This window comes from Gymnoscopelus microlampas (genome assembly GCF_963454915.1).
Source record: "Gymnoscopelus microlampas genome assembly, chromosome: 9".
Lineage (NCBI taxonomy): Eukaryota > Metazoa > Chordata > Actinopteri > Myctophiformes > Myctophidae > Gymnoscopelus > Gymnoscopelus microlampas.
In genome coordinates this window covers 42346869-42369366 of record NC_139946.1, presented here as the reverse complement: position 1 = coordinate 42369366, position 22498 = coordinate 42346869, and the positions used below count along the sequence as shown (strand labels likewise).

Genomic DNA, 22498 nt, shown 5'->3' with positions numbered 1-22498 from the left:
GCTGGAGCTATGGTCGTAGCACCAGCCAGCACACTGCATGGACCAAGGCCCAATATTTCAGACACTCTCAGAGCTGTGCAACGCAACGGCTCGTGGACAGCAGTCCTTGACCTCGTGGCAGTGAATGACCCAAGAAGCAATCAACTGTAACTTGCAGTTGTGATAAGGGACAAATGCTGGTTCTCCAAAATTTTGAATGGGATTTTTAGAGCAATACACATCAATGCACTACATTCATTCTATTTTTATACAGTAAGAGATTTACTAAAACATAATTGATAAAACACAGAATACTCTGAGGGCAGACAGTGTTCTTTGGGAACCAACTCATCAAAGCCTTGATTTGCTTAAAGCCTAATAAACAAGACTACAATCTGCATAATGAGGCTTCTCCTTTGCTAACTTTAATTAGCGTGTGTCTCTGGTTTGTGTTTTTTTTCTTTGGGCTATTCAAAAATCTACAAGCTCATAGCGCAGCTTGTAGATCTGCTATTTTTGAAAAATCGTGAACATTTGTACAAATCTTTGAATATAAATTATATTCTACAAACAGTTTTTTGAAAAAACGTTTATGTTGATATATGCAGTGCTGCTCCAACTTTTCCATGTTAAGGACCCCCAAAATGATATGTATTTGGGCACAGACCCCCCATCTCAAAATATGTTGTTCCAGAGACCCCCAGAAGGACAGATCGGAGTTAAACATTTTCACTTTAAAAAGTATATATATATTCAACATTTTCAAATAAAAGCAGATCTACAAGCTCAAATGAGCTTGTGTATCAGATATTTTTGAATAGCCAAATAAATCTAAAAATGACACACAGATGCGTTCCCGGTCTTAATGGGTTAAGTCATGATTGTGGACATTTCTAGGTGTTACTGAGGAAATGCATTAGCACCCTTTGCATTCCCTAAATCGCTTGCTGTATTTGCGCAGGCACGCACAAATGCACATGTACAATACATACACCCCGTGCCTTTGGGCTATAGCTACGGGAAGGATAAAGAAGGGGCTCAGCCCCACAACTGCTCCAATGCTTTTTTCCTGAAGGTTGACTCATCGGTAACATGCATCACATCACTCTCTCCGTCTTGAGTACAAAGCATGCAGGGAGTACACTAGGGGCCTGTGTAGTCTGGGTCTGTAGAATGTGTAGATATCGTGATTGTGAGCCATGGGTGCCGTCCATTTGAAGGCGTGACAGTGGTATGTGCCTGATAGAATACATGAACATACATATCCTTGCTGTCAAGCGGAAACCTAAACTGCTACTATGTCAGAAAACGGGGGAAAAAGTCAGTAACTGCCAGTATACATTAATAAACTCACCCACTGCCAGCGATTTTTGTGTTTTATAACCTTTTCAAGTAGTCACAAAATATTTATCTCCAGTATGATCGATCCCCTGATGGTCGCTAATCACTGAGGGTTTCGCTGTGTGGTTTCACAAATGTCAACGAGGTCATGGCGACCTCATTGACATTTTTTTTGTCCGCCTTTGAAAATAGCTTTGTCTCGACCAAAAATACATAGTAAAAAAAAAAAAAAGTACACAGGAGCCGAGATACAGCATTTAAGTTTAACCAGGAAGTGAATGAAGCAGTAAATCTTCGTATCGCGTTCTCTGGTGCTGTGTGAAAAAAAACTAAAACATTCTTATTTTATTTTTTTCAAGCGCGTCTAACGCGTCAATGGCCATGTGGACCAAGTACCAATTGACTCGAAAACCTGTCCATGGCAGTAAAAGAGTTAATACTTTTCATTGGATTCAATATTTAGAAAACCCACAGTCGTATAGTGACGCGTTGTGAGCTTGTAGATATTAGCCTGCAGCTATATTTGTGTGACACTGCAGTATGATGAAGTAGGGCATTAATTAAACATAAAACTTTGAAATATGGAGATATGAGGTATATGATACCTCTACAGTGGGTAGACACTTAAAATTATGTTTCATGAGTGCATTCCATTGTTATCTTGCATAGTCACTCCACTATGTCTGCATCCACTGCAGCCTGCTCTATCTCAAATGAATAAGCATGTTGTCACCAAACATAAATGCCTATCAATCAACTGAAAGGTCACATTTTGCATCGTCAAACAGCTGCGAAGGAAATAAAAGAGCAATTTTCCGAACCATCCTCTCGTGGAAGAGCGATAAAGTGACAGTGATTCACTTTGAACTGTGTTCAATAAAAAGGTGGGACCTCTACCATGCCTGTAATTATGCAGAAATCTACCCTTTTGAGTGAGACGTGTGAGCGTGTGTGTGCGTGTGTGTGTGTGTGTGTTTGAGTGTGTGAGAGAAAGAGAAAGATAGTGTGCATGTGAAAATGCATGCGCGTGTGTGTGTGTGTGTGTGTGTGTGTGTGTGTGTGTGTGTGTGTGTGTGTGTGTGTGTGTGTGTGTGTGTGTGTGTGTGTGTTTGTGTGTGTGTTTGAGTGTGTGAGAGAAAGACAAAGATAGTGTGCATGTGAAAATGCATGCGCGTGTGTGTGTGTGTGTGTGTGTGTGTGTGTGTGTGTGTGTGTGTGTGTGTACCTGTGACAGACGAGTCATTGCAGATCTTTTCACTGTTGCAGTCCTCCTGTCCGTCCGCGTTCTGCTGTGTGTGCAGCAGACTGAGTTTGTGGCACACTTCAAAGGCCTGGCCCACTGTCCGCACGATCCGCATGGCCTGACTCTGTGGGGACGAGAAACAACACAGAGTGAGCAGGAGAGAAAGGAAAGAGAGAAGAGTGAAAGACAAGAGGGAGTCTATGATGCTGATAACGTCAGTCTTGTCTAAATATGGAGGGATGGCAGTACTGAGAACATATATTATGAATTCACAAAATGTGAAAAATAGGAACAGAGATTTGTCACGATCGGTTCAGTGGTTTGCGAGATTAGCCGCGGAGAGACAGACACACACACTTTAGTTGGCAGAGAACAGAGAAATAGAAAAATAAAGATACAGAGAGAAGAGTAAGAGAGTAAAAGAAAAGTGAAAGGTGAAAGAAAGAAAGTTCTCTTTAGTTCTTTGGAGCTGGATCTATGCAGCGAGTGCACGCGTGTGTGCCTGCGTGCGTGTGCGTGAGTGCGCCTGCGCGTGCATGCGTGTCTGTATTTCTCCTCTCTCACCATCTGCCCTGCTGTTTAAAAGGCAGGTCAGGTGAAACTATGTGGGTGCCTCAATCTGTTATCAACCTTCTGCCGTTCAGCTTCTCAGAAGAAAAGGCAGGAGAGGAAGGGGAGCGAGAGAATTTTTCATTACAGGGCATCGAGGCCTAGCCCCCAAATGCTATTGATCCATCGCTTGAACCATAGCACTGCGTTGTTGAAGCCCCCAAAAAAGTTGAAAACACCTGAACAGCTCACTCTGCAGAGAAAACTGTTCTCGGCCCCAGCCCCGCCCCCCCGGGTATAAAGACTTTGCGCCGAGTTGAGACTAAGCCCAAACTATCAACCGAATATTATCTGGCCCAGTATCAAATAAGCAATACACAATATTCATCTGGGCTCCATATTAAATTGAAAACTGGAGAATGCAGCAGGTGGTGCTACGCCTGAGACTCGGATGAGAACGGGGGGGCATTTGGCCTACACCCAGAGAAGTTTTGGAGACTAAGAAAAACATCCTCTAAAACTCTGGCAATCTCCAGAGCAGTATACTGAGGGGTTTCTGCAGCGACATTAGAGCATAACCGATCCTGGCGAGGCCGCTTGGTGCTGGATTGCCAGCCAGAGAGATATTATGGCAAGAGTAGGACAGCCACCTGTCCCAGGTGTTCTCCTCTGTGGGTAGACGGATAGAAACGAGATACTTAGTAAAACCCACAGTGTTCATTTAATTCCACCCTGCTGGTCTCTCTCAACACATTCTCATCTCCTCATCTCAACCACACATCGGCACTTTGTGTATATCCAATCTATATTGTACCGTACGTTCAAGGTACCCTTTCACATCTGGAAAAGACACTCACTGGTGTTCAATAGACTCCTTTGTTAACCTCTCAAGGCTGTGTGTTACACAATTTAAGCTCTCATTCAGCCACTACTCACTCAGGGTTGAGCACCATACAGCGTTGTTTGACTCAGTGGAGAGAGTAACCCCCCGGCATTTAACATTAGTATTATTGTTTATATCATTATGAAGTGATATTACACATGGATGATAATTGCTGCACTGTTCAGTTGGTGGCCGCCAGTGGCCATATTCTCAGTAGTTGAGGGAGTCTTGAGATCCCATAGCATGGACGGATGGCCTGTTGGATGGGTGTCAGGGAGACACCACAAACAATCAGCATCAGTTAGATATTACACTATCAGGCATAAACATTACTCAATCTCCTCAGACAGACACGCAATAAAACGCACGCCTGTATAATGTATGGTCAGACCAAAGGATTTTACAATCAGGAGGTAAACCTAACGCTGGAAAGTGGAAACCCATGTTAATGAATGTCCAGACGCGTACGGACTCTATTTTACTACCAAATTAACACACCATTTCAACACATCAGGTTTTTAACCCCCTCCCCCATCACTGGTTAATAACAAAACAGACAAAGAAAAATAAATCATTACCCAAATATATACCAACGCCTATACATGCCCATGTACGTACAAGCACCCATCCCCACTTGTGGATACAAATATATACCCACAGACTCAGACACACAAAGCCATATGTATGTTGTATGCCTAAACCCACTCACATATTCACACACTTAAAAAAAGTCACTTTGTACACATCCATATAGTATACCTACGCCAAAAAGAAAAGGAGAACAAACGTACAGTATACAAAAATGTTTTTAATAATAACTCATCCATTCCCGGCGGGGGATATGAGCACCCAAAGTATATCTCTGCTGTCCGGCAGGAACCAGCTAAATCCAAAATGTTTTGTTCATCATTGATAAGAACAGCTGAATGGACCTCCAAGCTCACAATGAGGTAGGAGGTCAAAAAGGGGTGGAGCCTGGAGTCAACTAAACCAGCTAACTCCGCCCCCACTTTGCTGGAGTTAGCTGGTTTAGCAGAAAGTTTGAGGATCCAATGGAGTTAGCTGGTTTTGTCAGAAGTGCTTTTTAATGCTTTTCCTTGGTTCAATATTATTTTTACCAACACACAGACGTAAAGGGTGTTCAATGGCCCTGATTTATGGAAGAAAAAATGCAAAAGCGTCAAAATGGAGTTAGGTGGTTCCTGCCGGACAGCAACGCTGTGATATATTAGGCTCCTTGGTTTGTATGCCTCCGAAACTGCCGCTTTTAGATTCAACATTAGGAGTCTATTTTCAGTTCCAGATGTGAAAGGGTAGGTTGGGCACTGGGGCAGTACTACTGTAAGCCCAGTAAAGCTTTGTCAATCCAATCAGCATCCATTATGTCCGCTGCGGACATAATGGATGCTGATTTGATTGACAAAAGCTTCAATATGATACGGGCTGTGGATGAGAATGGGTTGCCTCTCTCCCTCCCTCTCTCTCTCTCTCTCTCCAGTTATCCTCACCATCCCTTCTCTCCAGTGTTGATTTTGTCGACTAAAACTATGACGAAAAATGTTCGTCGACAACCTTTTTTCACTGACGAAAACTAAATAAAAACTAAGCTATGATGACTAAAACTAGACTAAATATGACAATTTCGTCAACATATAAAAACTAGACTCAATTGAGAGGGACTAGTGGAGAAGAGATCCAGTAGAACTAAAAGACAAGTCATTTTATGTTTGGTTGCGCTCGGGTGTTGCGCTCTGAAAACAGCAGATCTACAAGCTCACAAGGCATCGCGCTGCGACGCATTGAGAGCTTGTAGATCGGCTATTTTCAGCATCCAACCAAGTGTAAAATCAGCCATTACGACGGCGACGCCATCAAGGCACCGCCAAAAATACATTTTAGTCGACTAAATCAACTCTAGATTTTGTCGACTATAATCTTATGATATTTAGTCGACTAAAACGAGACAAAAAGTAAAACATTTCAGATGACTAAAATATGACTACAACTACTGTAAATGGAATTTTATCCAAAAGACTGACTAAAACGAAATCAAAATTTGCTGTCAAAATCAACACTACTTCTCTCTTTGTAAACTGTAGTTCAATTCTTCAGGATCGAGACTGTTGTCTTTTCCACACGGCACTGGTTATCTCTCCTTCTTTGTTCTTGTTCTCTCTTCCCATTGTCTCTACTGTATATTCAATATTACTACCTCACACACGGTTCTCTGGCCTGCAAATAAGTGCTTTCCTCTGAGGCTGTTCCAGAAGCACAAACATAATGGAGACAGGTGTGCATTGTGTGAGAAAACAAGTTTGTGTATTATACCACCAACATTCCACCTACAGCACGCCTTTTGCTCCTACGAGATACACAATGCCTGATTGAAAGCACAAGGTACGAGGTATTTCAGCCACCTCAACCTCCATGTTTACAAGCGGATTACTCCTGACCAATCAACTGGCCACAGCTTGCAGTTGGTTAAGTTCAGGCATGGTTTGATGTGGTTTATAATTAGTTAACTGTAGTTAAAGGACGACTTCACCCATTTTCAACCTATCTTCATATAAGTGGTCGTCACTAAAGCTCATGATAAAATGGTGCAATTTTTTTCTACTCAGTCTGTCTCACAGGAGGGCTGCGGACACTTTTTACATTTTTATTTGCAGATTTTTAGTTGCAATCACAGTGCAGGGGTTCATATGTCACATTATCAAGTACTTCTGAAAACCACCTACCAGTGACATCATCATTATGCAGTTTTTTTTATTTTATTATTAACGCAATAACAATGGCTTCAATTATAGCATGCTAACTTTCCAGGAATAGAAAGCGTGCAGTTTCTATTTAGCTTGGATTCCCCATCGATGATGTCACTGGTAGGTGGGTTTCTGAACTGTCCACACCCCACAGAGTAAGCAGACAAAAATGGTGGCATATTATGGCGAATATTAGTGAGGACCAATTATATGAAGACGGGTTGAAAATGGGTGAAGTCGTCCTTTAAGATTAGATACCGTTAGTATGGTTGTGTTTAGACATGGGTTTGGTATGGTTAGGGTAAGGATCTGGGGAGCGCCCAACATCCTAATAGTGTTTCCTTTAGCTGATGGCTGAATATATCCACTGCCAAAAGACAATTACACTTAATGGCTTTTCAATCTTTCTCTCTATCCTTCACCCAAACCCTCTGTGGCCCCAAACTCCCTTCTATTCCCCCTTTCTCTCCATCCTCTCTCATATTCCAAGTCTCTGTGTCTCTCTCTCTCTCTCTCTCTCCCCCAACAATAAGCATGGCGCCTGAGATCATCATTCTCAATTGTGTGATACAATCACATTTTATCAAAAGCGCTTATTATATTCCCAGATTGCCCACAGATGTTGGGGGACTTTCAGAGACCATTCCGAGGAAAACACAACAGCGCCAACACTAGAGGAGGGACAAAGGGATCACAAAACACTAGAAAAGAGAGTAAACGAGGCGAGGACGTTGGGGGAATTTGGTTCTGATTAGAACCGGTCGCTCCCCTCACCTTCTTCCACACGCTCGCTCTCTCTCTCTCCTCCATTGTTTAATCTTTCACTCAAGTCCACCACACTTTATTTACCGGGCGTGCATCAGGGAAATTGCAGGGAACAAGAAGACAAAAAAGGTGTTACAAAGAAAAGGCTACAATAGCACAAAATTACCTCCACTTCTGTTAACCCACTCAATCTGGTGAACACACTTCTGTCATTTTAGATTTCTTTGGCTATTCAAAAATAGCAGCTATACAAGCTCATGTGCCGCGCTATGAGCTTGTAGATCTGCTATTTTTTGAAAAATCGTGAACATTTGTGCAAATCTTTAAATATATATATATATATATATATATATATATATATATATATATATATATATATATATATATATATATATATATATATATATATATAGTTCCAGGGAACCCCAGATGCAAAGATTTGAGTTACAAATGTTCGCTTTAAAAAATATTCATTTTCAAAGATGTGCACACATTTTCACGATTTTTCAAAAATAGCATATCTACAAGCTCATAGCGCAGCACTCGGTGCCGCGCTATGAGCTTGTATATCTGCTATTTTTGAATAGCCCAAAGACATCTAAAATGACAGAGATGCGTCCCCCGGATTGAATGGGTTAAGACATTGAGCAGCGTAGGCACATTAATGTTGCCCCTAATGTTCACAAAAAGGCTTTCATTTCTTTGAGAAGATTAAAAAAGAGGTGGGGGGGGGGGTGAGGTGGGGGGTTTCCCCATCAGGGAGTGTGTGCGGTGCACCGAGATCAGCCATGAATTTATATGAATGAATGGAAGGGTTTGTGTGTAGTAAATACTGTGTAGTGCACTGATGATATTATGTCACTATGTCAGTGACTCTTCTAAAGCTTGTTTTGTGGATTGAACACTAAAAGGGGAGGGCATCCCGATATACTCTCTCTCTCTCTCTCCCCCTTCCTCCCTCCCTCCCTTTCCCTCCCTCTCCCTCCCTCACTCACTCCTTCTCTCTCTCCCCCTCTCTTTCTCTTGTTTGAGTCTGGGGCTAACAACACAGAGACCACGAATCGGCCAGCTCCATTGTCCTAATGACAAGCTTTGTCTGTGTAATTGCCATCCCTTTGTTCCGACACTGGATGCCAACGTACTCCCCTCCTTCATTCAGCCTATGCCAATTAGCGAGCATTATGGTTTCACAGACAGTCATTAGCACTGACGCGGCTCAGGTGTAACGATGAATACTGAGAGAGAGAGAGAGAGAGAGAGAGAGAGAGAGAGAGAGAGAGACTAAAGTGGAAAGGATCATTAACCTAGGGTTATTATAGAGGACATACTGTACAGTGATGCTATAAAGCCATTAGTTTTAACAGTCTGTGTACTGAAGAACACAAGGGAACTCTATGTCCTCATCACCAGCATGTGTAGAATAGCTTCACGGCCCTTCCCAAGACCCTCAGCAAGTATGAACAGCGATGCTAGGTGGGCCACAGGCTTATACTGTTTGGCTATTCAAAAAATAGCAGATATACAAGCTCATAGGGCGGCACCGAGTGCCGCGCTATGAGCTTGTAGATCTGCTATTTTTTGAAAAAACGTGAAAAAAATTGTGCGACCACGAAGAGTGTGGTGACATCTGGAGAGCCGGAGAACGGCCGGAGAGACGGCGACCCGGGGTGGAGAGGGTTGGCAGCCCAAATCACTTCTTCCGTGAGAAAGAACCAAAAGCTACAGGCTGCGGTGAATCCTGCAGGGAGGGTTTAATCTATCAAGGCAGAGTGAGACGTTTGTGCCCAGCAGCAAGGGCGACGCAACGCACAGAAAATCCCCTACTTCCCGTCAGACGAAGGAGGAGACGGGCCCTGAGGCAACCCACAGTGCCTAGAGCCTCCTTAGTGTCGCCAACACCTGCTGCTAACATCTCACCTAACCTGGCCTGGCATTGGCCGGACTGATGCCGTGGATTCACTCACATACTGCCACATCATGTGAGTGGATCCCCGTTGTGCCAGGCTAACCCTAACCCCCTAATTAGCACTGTCTCTAACCCCCAAGAGTGGGGGCAGTAGCATGCAACTTGGACACAGGCCGGGGTCTGATCAGCCTCGGTCGGGTCGCCTGGAGGAGGGTGTCTGTTGCAAGACCCGAAACACCCAGTGACTCCAGATAACAACACTGATGATGTGTCCAAGTTTGTGCATCAGTTGATGTTTTATTAACTTGAATATAAATATATATATATTTTTTTTTTGAGTGGTGCCAACCACTCACAAGCACTGACTTTGTGTGTGTGTGTCTGTCCGTATGTTTGCGGACGGCCTCAACATGTTTGTGTCTGGCCTCAACAGCTGCAGCTGTTAGCAACACAAAGATGGAACCAGTTACACTAATTAAACAAGCAGGAGTGCAACACATGTGCATAATTAACTCATCAAAGGCACCACTCACTTCACACTGGGTGTGATTTTTTTTAAAGCGAACATTTGTAACTCAAATCTTTGCCACTATAATATCAGTGGACCCCCCCCCCCTCCATCTCAAAATATTTTGTTCCAGGGACCCCCAGCAGCAAGTATTTGAGTTACAAATGTTCGCTTAAAATATATATATATGTATTCAAAGATTTGAAGAAGTTTCATGATTTAAAAAAAAATGCAATCTACAAGCTAAACCCTTGCCAAATAGCCAAAGTATAAAATAATGGTTAAAGTGGTTCAAATCTAAAATGACTTTCTCGGTCTTAATGGGTTAAATACATTTGTTTTCTAAGATTAAAGAAAACCACTGTTGGAATGTACGTCTTCAGAGACAGTGGCAGCTTGGAGATGAACAGAGCCAAATCAGAGTTGAACATAAGATCGCTTCACTAAACACGAGACATGTGTGGAATGTCCTTAGTAAGTGTGTCCTACTACTGTTATGTCTGTTACTGCTATGACATCTGAATTTACCTCTGGGGATCGATAAAGGTTTATCTTAACCCACTAAGACCGGGAGAAGCAGCTGTGTCACTTTTAGATTTGGCTATTAAAAAATAGCTGATATACAAGCTCATAGCGCAGCACCGAGTGCCAGGCTATGAGCTTGTATATCTATTTTTGAAAAATTGTGAACATTTGTGGCAAAATCTTGGTTTATACATATTTTAAAGCAAACATTTGTCAAATATTTAGTTCCAGGAACCCCCAGAAGCAAAGATTTGAGTTACAAATGTTGGCAAAAAAAAGAAGAAAATAATTCAAATATTTGCACAACTTTTCATGATTTTTTTTAAGATCATAGCGCGGCACTCGAGAAATCTAAAAATGACACACAGATGCGTTCCCGGTCTTAAAGAGTTAATGTCAATGGAGTGGCTTGAAAACACATCATGATGATTAGTCTTTTTTATCTTTAGTGATTATTCTGCTTGCAGTATGCAGTAAACAAGAGTGGGGAGTGGAGTGTCTTCAGTCATGGCAATAAATGAAAAGCGATTGTTAAATTGAGAGGAAAAATTGCCTGCTAGATAAGACCCTGACCACTGATTATAAATCTAGCGCTTCATCAGCATCAGCAGGAGGCATCATCGCCCTCACATTATCGTCGCTGTTGGACAGAAAACCTTCCATCTCCATATTTCATCCTTTTATGTTGTTTTTTCTATCATAAATGAATGCCCTATTTTATATGTCGCCATATGACAGTCAGTGGCGTAAAATAACTAAGTACATTTACTGTACTGTACTTAAGTACAATTTTGAGGTATTTGTGCTTTACTGGAGTATTTCCAATTTTCAATACTTTTACTTCCACTCCACACTACATCTCAGAGGCAAATATTGTACTTTTAATCCATTACAATTATTTGAAAACTTTAGTTACTAGTTACTTTTTTGTTTTTGATCATTATTACAAAACATACATTTACCACTTCAGTCCTATATACATTTCGGCCATTTGAAAAAAGATAGCAGTTCTACAAGCTCACGATGTGTCGCATCGCGACGCATCGTGAGCTTGTAGATCTGCTATCTTCAAAAGATTTGTATACATTTTATACATTTGAAAACTTGTGAAATGGGACATTCTGCATAATGAGTACTTTCTACAATTGGTACTTTAAGTCCATTTTGACGCATCCCGTGAACAGATTTTCACCTATAATTTTGGACTGGTATAAGCCCAGAATGATGTAGCCAGGTTGAAAGTGGTTAATTATGTATATGTGTTTTGTCCATTTTTAACCAATTAAAAATAGTAACTGCAGTAGGAACAGGTTATTTTTTTTCCATTTCCTGTAAAGTAGTTCCGTTTTAGACATACAGGGTTTCTGGCGGACAGCAACGCTGTGCTGTGAGCCTATGAGCTTCAAATGATCAGACTTAAATTAGCAGACGTCAAATGAGAGTATCTGGTTACAGGGCAACGACCCAGAGAGAGACCCATAAAACCCTAAGACAGTGTCATTAACACATCACAGACGAGACGAGAACATTTACTGCTCCCCATTATCAGGGTTTATGACGTCGGATCACTGGTCCTGCATCAAAACCTTGTAACCACTAAAAGGACACTGTTCAGGACTGAAAAAAAGACAACAAAAAAACTAAAATCAGAATTTGTATTCATTACATGTTTATTGGTATGAAGTGGGCAATGAATGGGTTTCACTTGCCCATGCTTAAGCCATTAAGACCGGGAACGCATCTGTGTGTCATTTTAGATGTCTTTGGCTATTCAAAAATAGCAGATATACAAGCTCATAGCGCGGCACCGAGTGCCGCGCAATGAGCTTGTAGATCTGCTATTTATTTTTTTTTAAAGCGAACATTTTTAAAGAAAATCTTTGCTTCTGGGGGATTCTACAAATGTCTTCTAAATCCTAACAGTTTTTTTGAAAAAACGTTATGTTGCTATAATGTCAGTGGTTCTCAAAAACTATAAGGCCGTGGACCCCCATCTCAAAATATTTTGTTCCGAGGACCCTCAGAAATTGTAACAGAGTAAAAAAAAAATCGCTTTAAAAAAAGTATATATTCAAAGATTTGCAAAAATTTTCACTATTTTTTAATAGCCAAAGAAATCTAAAAATGACACACAGATGCGTTCCCGGTCTTAATGGGTTAAAGGACCACATGGTCTCAAATAGAAGAGGTCGTCAAGTTGACAGAGATATCCATGTGACATTCTCATTACCAGGTTTAAGAGCCCGTGCCGTGTCTCATCATTTCTATCTTAATGTGCATCTCTGTTCACGCTTGGCCCGTTAATGTTTCTATGCCACATTGGTTAAGATACAGGATAGCGATTAGAGGGAGGGGTGAAATTATGTCCTTGGAGAGCATTCAGCAATATACTGTATAGCATTGGATTCCGTAAACCGAAAACACTGATGGGTACGATAGCACTCGCAACATTTTCACACATCATCACCGTCAATGATTAATGACTTGTTCACACACAGAATAGGTAGCATAGCGCCACCTAGTGAAATAGAGGACATTCACTTTCACTGAACCTAACCACCAAAAGAGCTGGATTCAAAGCTGGATCATTACCCTAGCCTGGTTCCAAACCATAGACCCCACCCACTCTCTGAGTGGACTGCTTCTTGGTCTGGTGTTGAAATGTGAGCCTAGGATATCTTCGATACAAAAAGCACCATCCAATGAGAGTCGGAGGTGGGGGTGGGTCTAACGACAAGCCAATCAGCGAATATATGCTAAAACAAGCTGTGCGATGACGTCAGATGTAGGCAGATCCATCGATCTCTTGTGATTGGTTTAGGGAAATTCGAATCCCCTCCCCCTTGTAATCGCCGACACTGCAGCCAATTTGAGCCTGAAGCTCCACGCAGCTTCAGGCTGATAATGAGGCTATCATTACCTCTCACGGTAAACAACAGATATTCTGACCAGCGGTGCACAGGTAACCATCTCATCCATAAGCAAATGCCTCAGGAAGGGATTTTTGTGTTGCCAGGTTGTCTACACTGTTCCTCTCGTGTGAAAAAAACAACCATGTACAGTAACTCGATGTTAGGACATTATCTAGGGGAATGAATGGTGAATCGCCATGAGACGCAGGTCGATGCCACGTGTAAAAGAGGCCTGAGTTTAACCTCCCAGTGTCCTACTTGAAAGCTGAAATGGACAGAGTCCAGTTTAATTCAGAGGATAGTGCCATATCTTCCAAGAACGGAGAAGCTATTACGCAACACACACACACAGCTCTCAGCCCAGACAATGATGTGTCCTCTGACGAATCCCACCGGTCACTAACCCTCACTTAAAGTGTACCTGATGAAGGCCAGGTCGTTAATTAGCCTCCTTTAGACTGCCAGATGGGAAATGGGAGGCAGAGAAGTGAAAGAGAGAGAGATAAAGAGAGAGATAAAGAGAGGGAGAGAGTCTCTTCGCAGCAGCCAAGGAGCAAACGGCGAGAGAGAGAGAGAGAGAGGTTTGAAGAGTCACTACAAGGGCAAACATGAAGAGAAAGCGTCGAGGGAGAGATGAAGAGAGAGGCCATACTGGCGTTGGCGTCTAAGGCAATAGGGCAGAAGAGCCTTTCAACATCCATATGATTTAACCCATTAAGACCTGAGGCTCCGATTCTACAAATGTCTTCAAAATCCCAACAGTTTTCTGAAAAAAATGATGTTTCTATATCAGTGGTGCTGAAACCTTTTCATGTCAAGGACACCCTAAATGATATGTATTTGGCCACGGACCCCCATCTCAAAATATTTTGTTCCAGGGACCCCCAGAAGCAAAGATTTGAGTTACAAATGTTCGCTTGAAAAAAATATACATTAAAAGATTTGCCCGAATTTTCACGATTTCTCAAAAATAGCAGATCTACAAGCTCATAGCGCGGCACTCGGTGCTTTTTTAGCTCAAATGAAAACATGACACAGATGCGTTCCAGGTCTTAATGCATTAAAGTCCAACCATTCACTGCTGCTCATTACAGAGAAATAAAATCTACTTAATCTCCTCCTCAATGTTCTCAATGCTGTACCTTCATCCTTATCCATCCTCTCCATCTAAACGCCGCAGACACCCGCTGCTTTGAACGACGTTCACAAGGTTTGACATGAAATACATGGCACCTTCCATACATTTTTCAACAGGCAAAGAAAAAAAAGGCTTTCTCATTTTCTAAATTGCGTTTCATTTTTCACTCTCTTGCTCATTGTGCGCCTCTCCCTCTCTCTCGTCTTCCTCCTCTCCTCTCTCGCTTGTAGTGAGTACCGTGAGATTTTTCCAGGCTTATTCCCATAGTAAGGAGGATGAAGTGTTTAAATAGGATCATGTCAATCCCCTTCCATCACTACTAAAACCCCCCGAGTACGCTATACCTCCACGCAACACTGACTTTCGTAAGCCCGAGTTATACTCCGTTGCACACAGGTGTTGCGCACCGCAAACAACCGATTGACAAGCTCACGACACGACGCAAACGTGGTGCATTGTGAGCTTGTAGATCTGCTCTTTTAAGTGTGCGACACCGGCGCACAATTAAGTATAAATCAAGCATTACACAATACGCATGCATACACGTCTATACAGAGAGGAGCACGTGCACATACACACAATGACATGCATGTGTACTGTGGTGCCGATCCTGCAAGTGCTTCCTCGCTCGAGCCCCTGGGAGAATTTGGGTTGCTGTACACACACACAACAATACATGCACACACACACACACACACACACACACACACACACACACACACACACACACACACACACACACACACACACACACACACACACACACACACACACACACACACACACACACACACACACACACACACACACACACACACACACAAGCACTTACACAACCTCAAAGTCATGCAACAAAGTGTGACCTTGTGGCATCGGAGCCTCAGGGGCGCAAATTTGCCCTGAGAGAAATCTTTGTATTTGCTTTACTTTCCATTTTGTCTTCTCACTGGAAAGTGTGACGTGCCTGCAGTGGTGTAAAGTAACTAAGTACATTTACTCAAGTACTGTAGGCCTACTTAAGTACAATTTTGAGGTATTTGTACTTAAGTTGAAATCTCCAATTTCCAATATTTTTACTTCTACTCCACTGCATCTCAGAGGAAAATATTATACTTTTCCTCCACTGTAATTATTTGAAAGGTTTAGTTACTAGTTACTTTGCAGATTTTGATTATTATTACAAAACATACATTAATAGGTGCTAAGTGAAAAATCGTTACGCGGCGGATAAAAGCATGAAATTTGATACAGATGTCCCTTGGGTCATCCTAAAACATCCTAGAACGGGTGCCCAAAAAATCTTAAACAGGAAGTGAGTTATGGACAAAATCCAAAATGGCCACCTAAACTGTTCACCGTTGACTCAAAAGACACCAAAAAAAATCTCCAAAAAGCATAAAATTTGGCACACATGTCCCTTGGGTCATCCTAAGACATCCTAGAAGGGGTGCCCAAAAAAATCTGAAACCGGAAGTGAGTTATTGACCAAATTGAAAATGGCCGCCTAGTGTTGTCGATTGACTCAAAAGACAACTAAAGAATCTCCAAAAAGCATAAAATTTGGCACATATGTCCCTTGGGTCATCCTAAGACATCCTAGAAGGGGTGCCCAAAGGAATCTGAAACAGGAAGTGAGTTATTGACAAAATTGAAAATGGCCGCCTACAGTGTTGGCGATTGGCTCAAAAAGCCTATAGAATCTCCAAAAAGCATACAATTTGGCACATGTCCCTTGGGTCATCCTAACACATCCTAGAAGGGGTGCCCAAAACAATCTTAAACAGGAAGTGAGTTATGGACAAAATCCAAAATGGCCACCTAAACTGTTGACCGTTGACTCAAAAGACACCAAAAAATTCTCCAAAAAGCATAAAATTTGGCACACATGTCCCTTGGGTCATCCTAAGACATCCTAGAAGGGGTGCCCAAAAAAATCTGAAACAGGAAGTGAGTTATTGACCAAATTGAAAATGGCCGCCTAGTGTTGTCGATTGACTCAAAAGACAACTAAAGAATCTCCAAAAAGCATAACATTTGGCACACATGTCCCTTGGGTCATCCTAAGACATCCTAGAAGGGGTGCCCAAAAAAGTCTTCAACAGGAAGTGAGTTATTGACAAAATTGAAAATGGCCGCCTACAGTGTTGGCGATTGGCTCAAAAAGCCTATAGAATCTCCAAAAAGCATACAATTTGGCACATATGTCCCTTGGGTCATCCTAACACATCCTAGAAGGGGTGCTCAAAATAATCTGAAACAGGAAGTGAGTTATTGACTAAATTGAAAATGGCCGCCTACAGTGTGAAAGATGATGCAAGATACATAAAGAATCCCATAAAAGCATGAAATGTGGTACAAATGTCCCTTGGGTGATCTGAACGCATCCTACAAGGGGTGCCCAAAGAGGTTTTAAACAGGAAGTGACCGCCTAAAGCAGTTGACACAAAAGAAAACATAAAGGGACGTCAAAAAAGTGTACAATTTGGTACGTACATTGAATGCTTCTTAATATATCCTAGAAGGGGTTATTTATTTGTTTGTTTGCTTGTTTATTAAACTTTTTAGGAAGGGACCATGTTGAAGAAATTCTAAATGGCTGTTTAAACAGTTGACCACGGCAGTCTGCATATTATGCAGACTCAATACGACAGGTTATGCAGTGCATAACCTGTCGTATTTTGTAGTCTACCTTCTGTTTTCATTTCTACATCATCTTATTTATTTTACTTTCTGCATTATTTTTTTTATTTTACTCTTTGAATCTCCTTTATTTATCTAACTCTCTGCATATTCTTATTTATTTTACTCTGCATCTTATCTTACTCTGCATATTCTTATTTTACTCTCTGCATATTCTTATTTTACTCTCTGCATCTTATTTATTTTGCACTCTACATCTTCTTGCTTGTTTTACACTCTATCTTCTCATGTATTTTCTTCTTGATCATTACTGTTTTTTTGTGATTAGTGTTTAGTAACTACATGTATTCATGTGTGCCATTTTGCAATTACCTGCACATTGGCATAATGCTCTGCAAGGTAACCCAGCATCCCGGCATCTACACTTTCTCGAACAGAAGGGCTCAGCTTTGCAGCCACACTTGAGTTCTCTACAAACTTTGGCAGTCTCTGGCAAGAGTGTCCATGAAGGTGTCCACGAATCAGCGACTTTAATCCATCCATATTTGTCAGGAGCTGGTAGAGATTGCATAGCTTTCAGGCTTCTGGACCAAATGACAGATTGGCAAACTGCTCGATTTGAATGTTGTAGCAGTGCAGCCCGTGGGGGAGGAGTTTTCCATTTAGAGACTATTAAAACATTTTTTGGCACCCCTTAAGATGCATTCAGAACACCCAAGGGACATTTGTACCAAATGTCATGCTTTTATGAAATTATTTTTTATGAGTGTCTTTTGCATCATCTGTCAACACTGTACACGGCCATTTTCAATTTAGTCAATAACTCACTTCCTGTTTCAGATCATTTCAGGCACCCCTTCTAGGATGTCTTAGGATGACCCAAGGGACATGTATGCCAAATTGTATGCTTTTACGAGATTCTTTAGTTGTCTGTTGAGTCAATCGACAACACTGTAGGCGGTAATTTTCAATTTCATCAATAACTCACTTCCTGTTTCAGATTCCTTTGGGCACCCCTTCTAGGATGTCTTAGGATGTCCCAAGGGACATATGTGCCAAATGTTATGCTTTTTGGAGATTCTTTTGGTGTCTTTTGAGTCAACGGTCAACAGTTTAGGTGGCCATTTTGGATTTTGTCCATAACTCACTTCCTGTTTAAGATTTTTTTGGGCACCCCTTCTAGGATGTTTTAGGATGACCCAAGGGACATCTGTATCAAATTTCATGCTTTTATCCGCCGCGTAACGATTTGGCCATTTTTTGTGGTTAGCACCCCCTACTATAACCACTTCAGCCCTATATACATTTCGGCCATTTGAAAATAGCCGATCTACAAGCTCACACATTTGAAAACTTGTGAAATGGGACAGTCTGCATAATGAGTACTGTCTACTTTGGTACTCTAAGTACACGTTGATACCAATACATTCATACCTTTACTCAAGTACATTTTTGAATTCAATACTTGTAACGGAGTATTTCTATATTTAGTCCATGAGCCAGAGCCCCAAAATTGACGAATGATTACCGAAAGAGTGGGCAAAACCAAACCTATATTAAATTGTTCATAGGGTCAGTACGAGTAAATAAATATATGATAACCTCTCCACAGGAGCAGCTTTTTCATGGTTATCACACATTTTGTGATTTTCCCCATGTACATGACAGGTGAAAAAATTACAAATTACAAATTAAATAAAGAGCTACATTTTTTGCAAGATCCAGATGGTGTGCGGGTCCCATTTTTTGATGTAAACAATCAGAGATCTCCTCCATAAATTGCACATTTTTGACTTTTACGCACCTGTCGCTAACCCTTGGGGTGTGCATCGGCCTCCTTCACAAAAGGTGAAAAAATTACAAAATTTAAAAAAGAGTTATCATAATGAAACTTCCTGAGTTGATTATTTACATGAAGACAATGATTTTTCGTATAATTATATATGCAAATTAGGCATTTAGTCCATGAGCCAGAGCCCCAAAATTGAGCCAGATATTGAATATTCCCTCGTTAAAAACCTTTTACTCCAACATCTTAACAAAATGAAGCAAGTGTGTTGACTCTGGCTTTGTCCAATGTTCCAATGTTGATTCTGGAAAGTTATGCAATTGTGGGCATATTTTCCTAATGCCTAATTTGCATATTTAAATATACAATTTCAGAAAACTTGTAATACGAAAAATCATTGTCTTCATGTAAGTAATCAACTCAGGAAGTTTCATTATGATAACTCTTTTTTACATTTTGTCATTTTTTCACCTGTCATGTACGTATGGGGAAAATCACAAAATGTGTGATAACCATGAAAAAGCTGCTCCTGTGGAAAGGTTATCATATATTTATTTACTCGTACTGACCCTATGAACAATTTAATATAGGTTTGGTTTTGCCCACTCTTTCGGTAATGAAATCTTGTCTGGCTCATGGACTAATTGCTGTATTGATACTTTTACTTGAGTGAAACATTTCAGTACTTTTTTTCCACCACTGCTTGCCTGTGGGTCTATATCAAGGGGCAAGGCTTGGATATTTACGATGAGGCCAACACGGAAGCTTATGAATGGCCAGAGTGGCGCTGTTTTACCCTGCGCCGACCTGAAGTGTCAGAAAGAATTTATTTTAGCGCAAGTGAATGGGTTTTTGACAAACTTTAGACTAGATTTTCTTACCGTAATAAAAATTGTCATAAATTCTATATGCTTCCAGTTGCTAGTTTAAAGTCTCCTTTCAATCATCATGATATGCGTTTTGCTAAATTATGGTCCCATTTATTCTAAAATTGACGATAAAGTAGGCTATGCTCCAGGAGGGGCGGGATGATTTGATTGACAACCTACACAACCAATAGCATTCATTCCCCGCCCCCGCTCTTGATTGACAAGCTACCAAACCAATAGCATTTTTGGGGGTGTTTTCCGGTTCGCTGGTCACGTGTCTGGTCTCAACCAATAGCGTTTGAGTTCCGGACGTGGCCAACTGTATATATTAACGATGGAGGAATGCATGTTCCTGAACTATCGGCTTCATTTTCGTTCTGTAGAAAGCAGGGGAGTGGCTTTGTCCATTCTTTTTTACAGTCTATGGTCTATATAGCTATCTGTGCGAGAGCGTTATCTGTCAGTGATGTCCTGTATGTATGGATGAGCCCGCCTGTATGCATGAGCCTGCCTGTGTCAGTGTGTGTGTGTGTGTGTGTGTGTGTGTGTGTGTGTGTGTGTGTGTGTGGATATCTGACTGGCAATGATTCACCCAAGCGAGTCTTGAGCGTACGACCGTTGCACCGGGCCTCAGCCGCTGAAGTGGAAAACAGGGGACCCATATATTTCTAGTGCTCCTGTCACGCGTTTGAGCATTATTGCGACTTTGTTTCCACAAAGCTGTCAAAGAAGACACTCGGTCATTGAAGACGGGGCTCGGGCTATTTCTTCACAAACCCTTCACCGCGATTACAGGCCCACAAGGTCTAGAGGAATCGTAGCATTATTCTTCTAGAGAGCAAGACCCTGTGCTGCATGCACCAGCATCTCAGAGGATGACAGGGCCCTGACTGAGAACGTCACAGGATACACAGGGTGGGAGCTACTGCTTTAACCGTTTAAGACCGGGAACGCATCTCCGTCATTTTCAGATTTCTTAGGCTATAAAAAAAATAGCAGATATACAAGCCCATAGCGCAGCACCGAGTGCCGCGCTACGAGATTATAGATCTGCTGTTTTTGAAAAGAATCGTGAAAATGTGTGCAAATCTTTGAATATATACTTTTTAAAGCAAACATTTTTTACTCTGTTACAACTTCTGGGGGTCCCTGAAACAACATATTTTGAGATGGGGGTCCACGGCCAAATACATATAATTTTTGAGAAATTATAGCAGCATATTTTTTTCAAAAAACTGTTAGGATTTAGAAGACATTTGTAGAATCCCCAGAAGCAAAACATTTAGTTACAATTTAGTTCGCTTTAAAATGTATATATATTCAAAGATCCACGATTTTCCCCAAAAAATAGCAGATCTACAAGCTCATAGCGGGCACTTGGTATATAATAATAGCCCAAAGATATCTAAAAATGACAGATGCGTTCCCGGTTTGAATGGGTTAAAGCTGCAATCTGTAAGATTTATGTCCTACCCCTGGATTCAAAATCCAGGACTCCGTGCGAGGAAAGACATTTCTACTGCTGAGCTAAGACCGCTTGGGCAGGGGTGATATTACACTTTGAACTTGAGGCAATACCTCTTGTCAACCAGCAGTGTCTCTAACCGAACACAGGATAAAATACAGTATTCTCAATAGAAGAGCAGGGAGATCACCTCCAACCACTGCAGATGTGCTAAATTATATATTGTAGCTACAACATACTCTACCATAAGGATTGGCCAAAATCTAAGTTTTATTCACATCAAAAAGGTTCGGGATGGTAGCTTTTTAACTAGTGTAGGTGGCATAACAAGATAAATATATATTATACCAGGTTGCTTATTTCTCTCACTAAACATGGCAATGTTTTTAGATCCCATAGGGTTGCTTATTTCTCTCACTAAACATGGCAACGTTGAAAGGCCAAATGAGGAACAGCGCCACAGTTCATAGAGATACATACAGTGGCCGAACACAGTATTGCGGGTCGTCTTTAGATCCCATATTCTGAGAGGACATTGAGCCCTCATTGGCTAAAGGACCAGCCAATGAGGAAAAAGTCACGACTAGCAGGACTAGCGAGTGTAGATATAGACCAGGTTTGGCAACCTGGTAAAAAAGCAAACATTTTGGGGAACTGTGCAGCACTGCAACACACACACACCGCATTGTGCTTCAAACTGCATTTTATTACTGGAAGTCTTTCAGAAAGTGCTGGCTGCAGATGATTGTGTGGGCCTACTACAGTGTGTTTCCTCCCGCATTATTGCAAGCAATTGCATTATCTTTTGTCTGGGCCTAAATGATGCATGAAAATGAATATCTACCCCCCTATCTATATCCCATTAAATTAATCTCAACAGCCAAGGTACACAACCAACCTTTGGGGTCCAAAAACAAGACAGCAGATGATGAGACCCCTGTAGCGGAACTAAGAAGCCTTTATACGATGGTATGGATTTTCGCGGAGGAGCTCTGCATACCGACCGTTAGTTAGGTCTCATTTGTTTGTTACATCTGCAACTCCTACAAACAGCAGCGGTGCAGAACACAAGCCTGAAGTAAACTCTGAAGCATGACAGTGTCCAGTGGTGGGAAAAGTACTCCATTTTTTTTACTTAAGTAAAAGTATCAATACTGCAATGTAGACATACTCTGTTACAAGTGAAAGTCCTGAATTCGAAATTTACTTGAGTAAAGGTACAAAAGT

At 41.5% G+C, this 22498-nt stretch overlaps 1 protein-coding gene across 1 annotated transcript in view; it reads right to left on the bottom strand.

Annotated features, from left to right (window-relative positions):
• LOC311051846 (carboxyl-terminal PDZ ligand of neuronal nitric oxide synthase protein-like) overlaps positions 1–22498 on the bottom strand; it is a 229191-nt gene that overhangs the window by 98507 nt on the left and 108186 nt on the right. The window contains exon 6 of the mRNA XM_084066511.1: positions 2546–2687. Coding sequence (XP_083922637.1) covers positions 2546–2687 — 142 coding nt within the window. The remainder of the gene's footprint in view (positions 1–2545; positions 2688–22498) is intronic.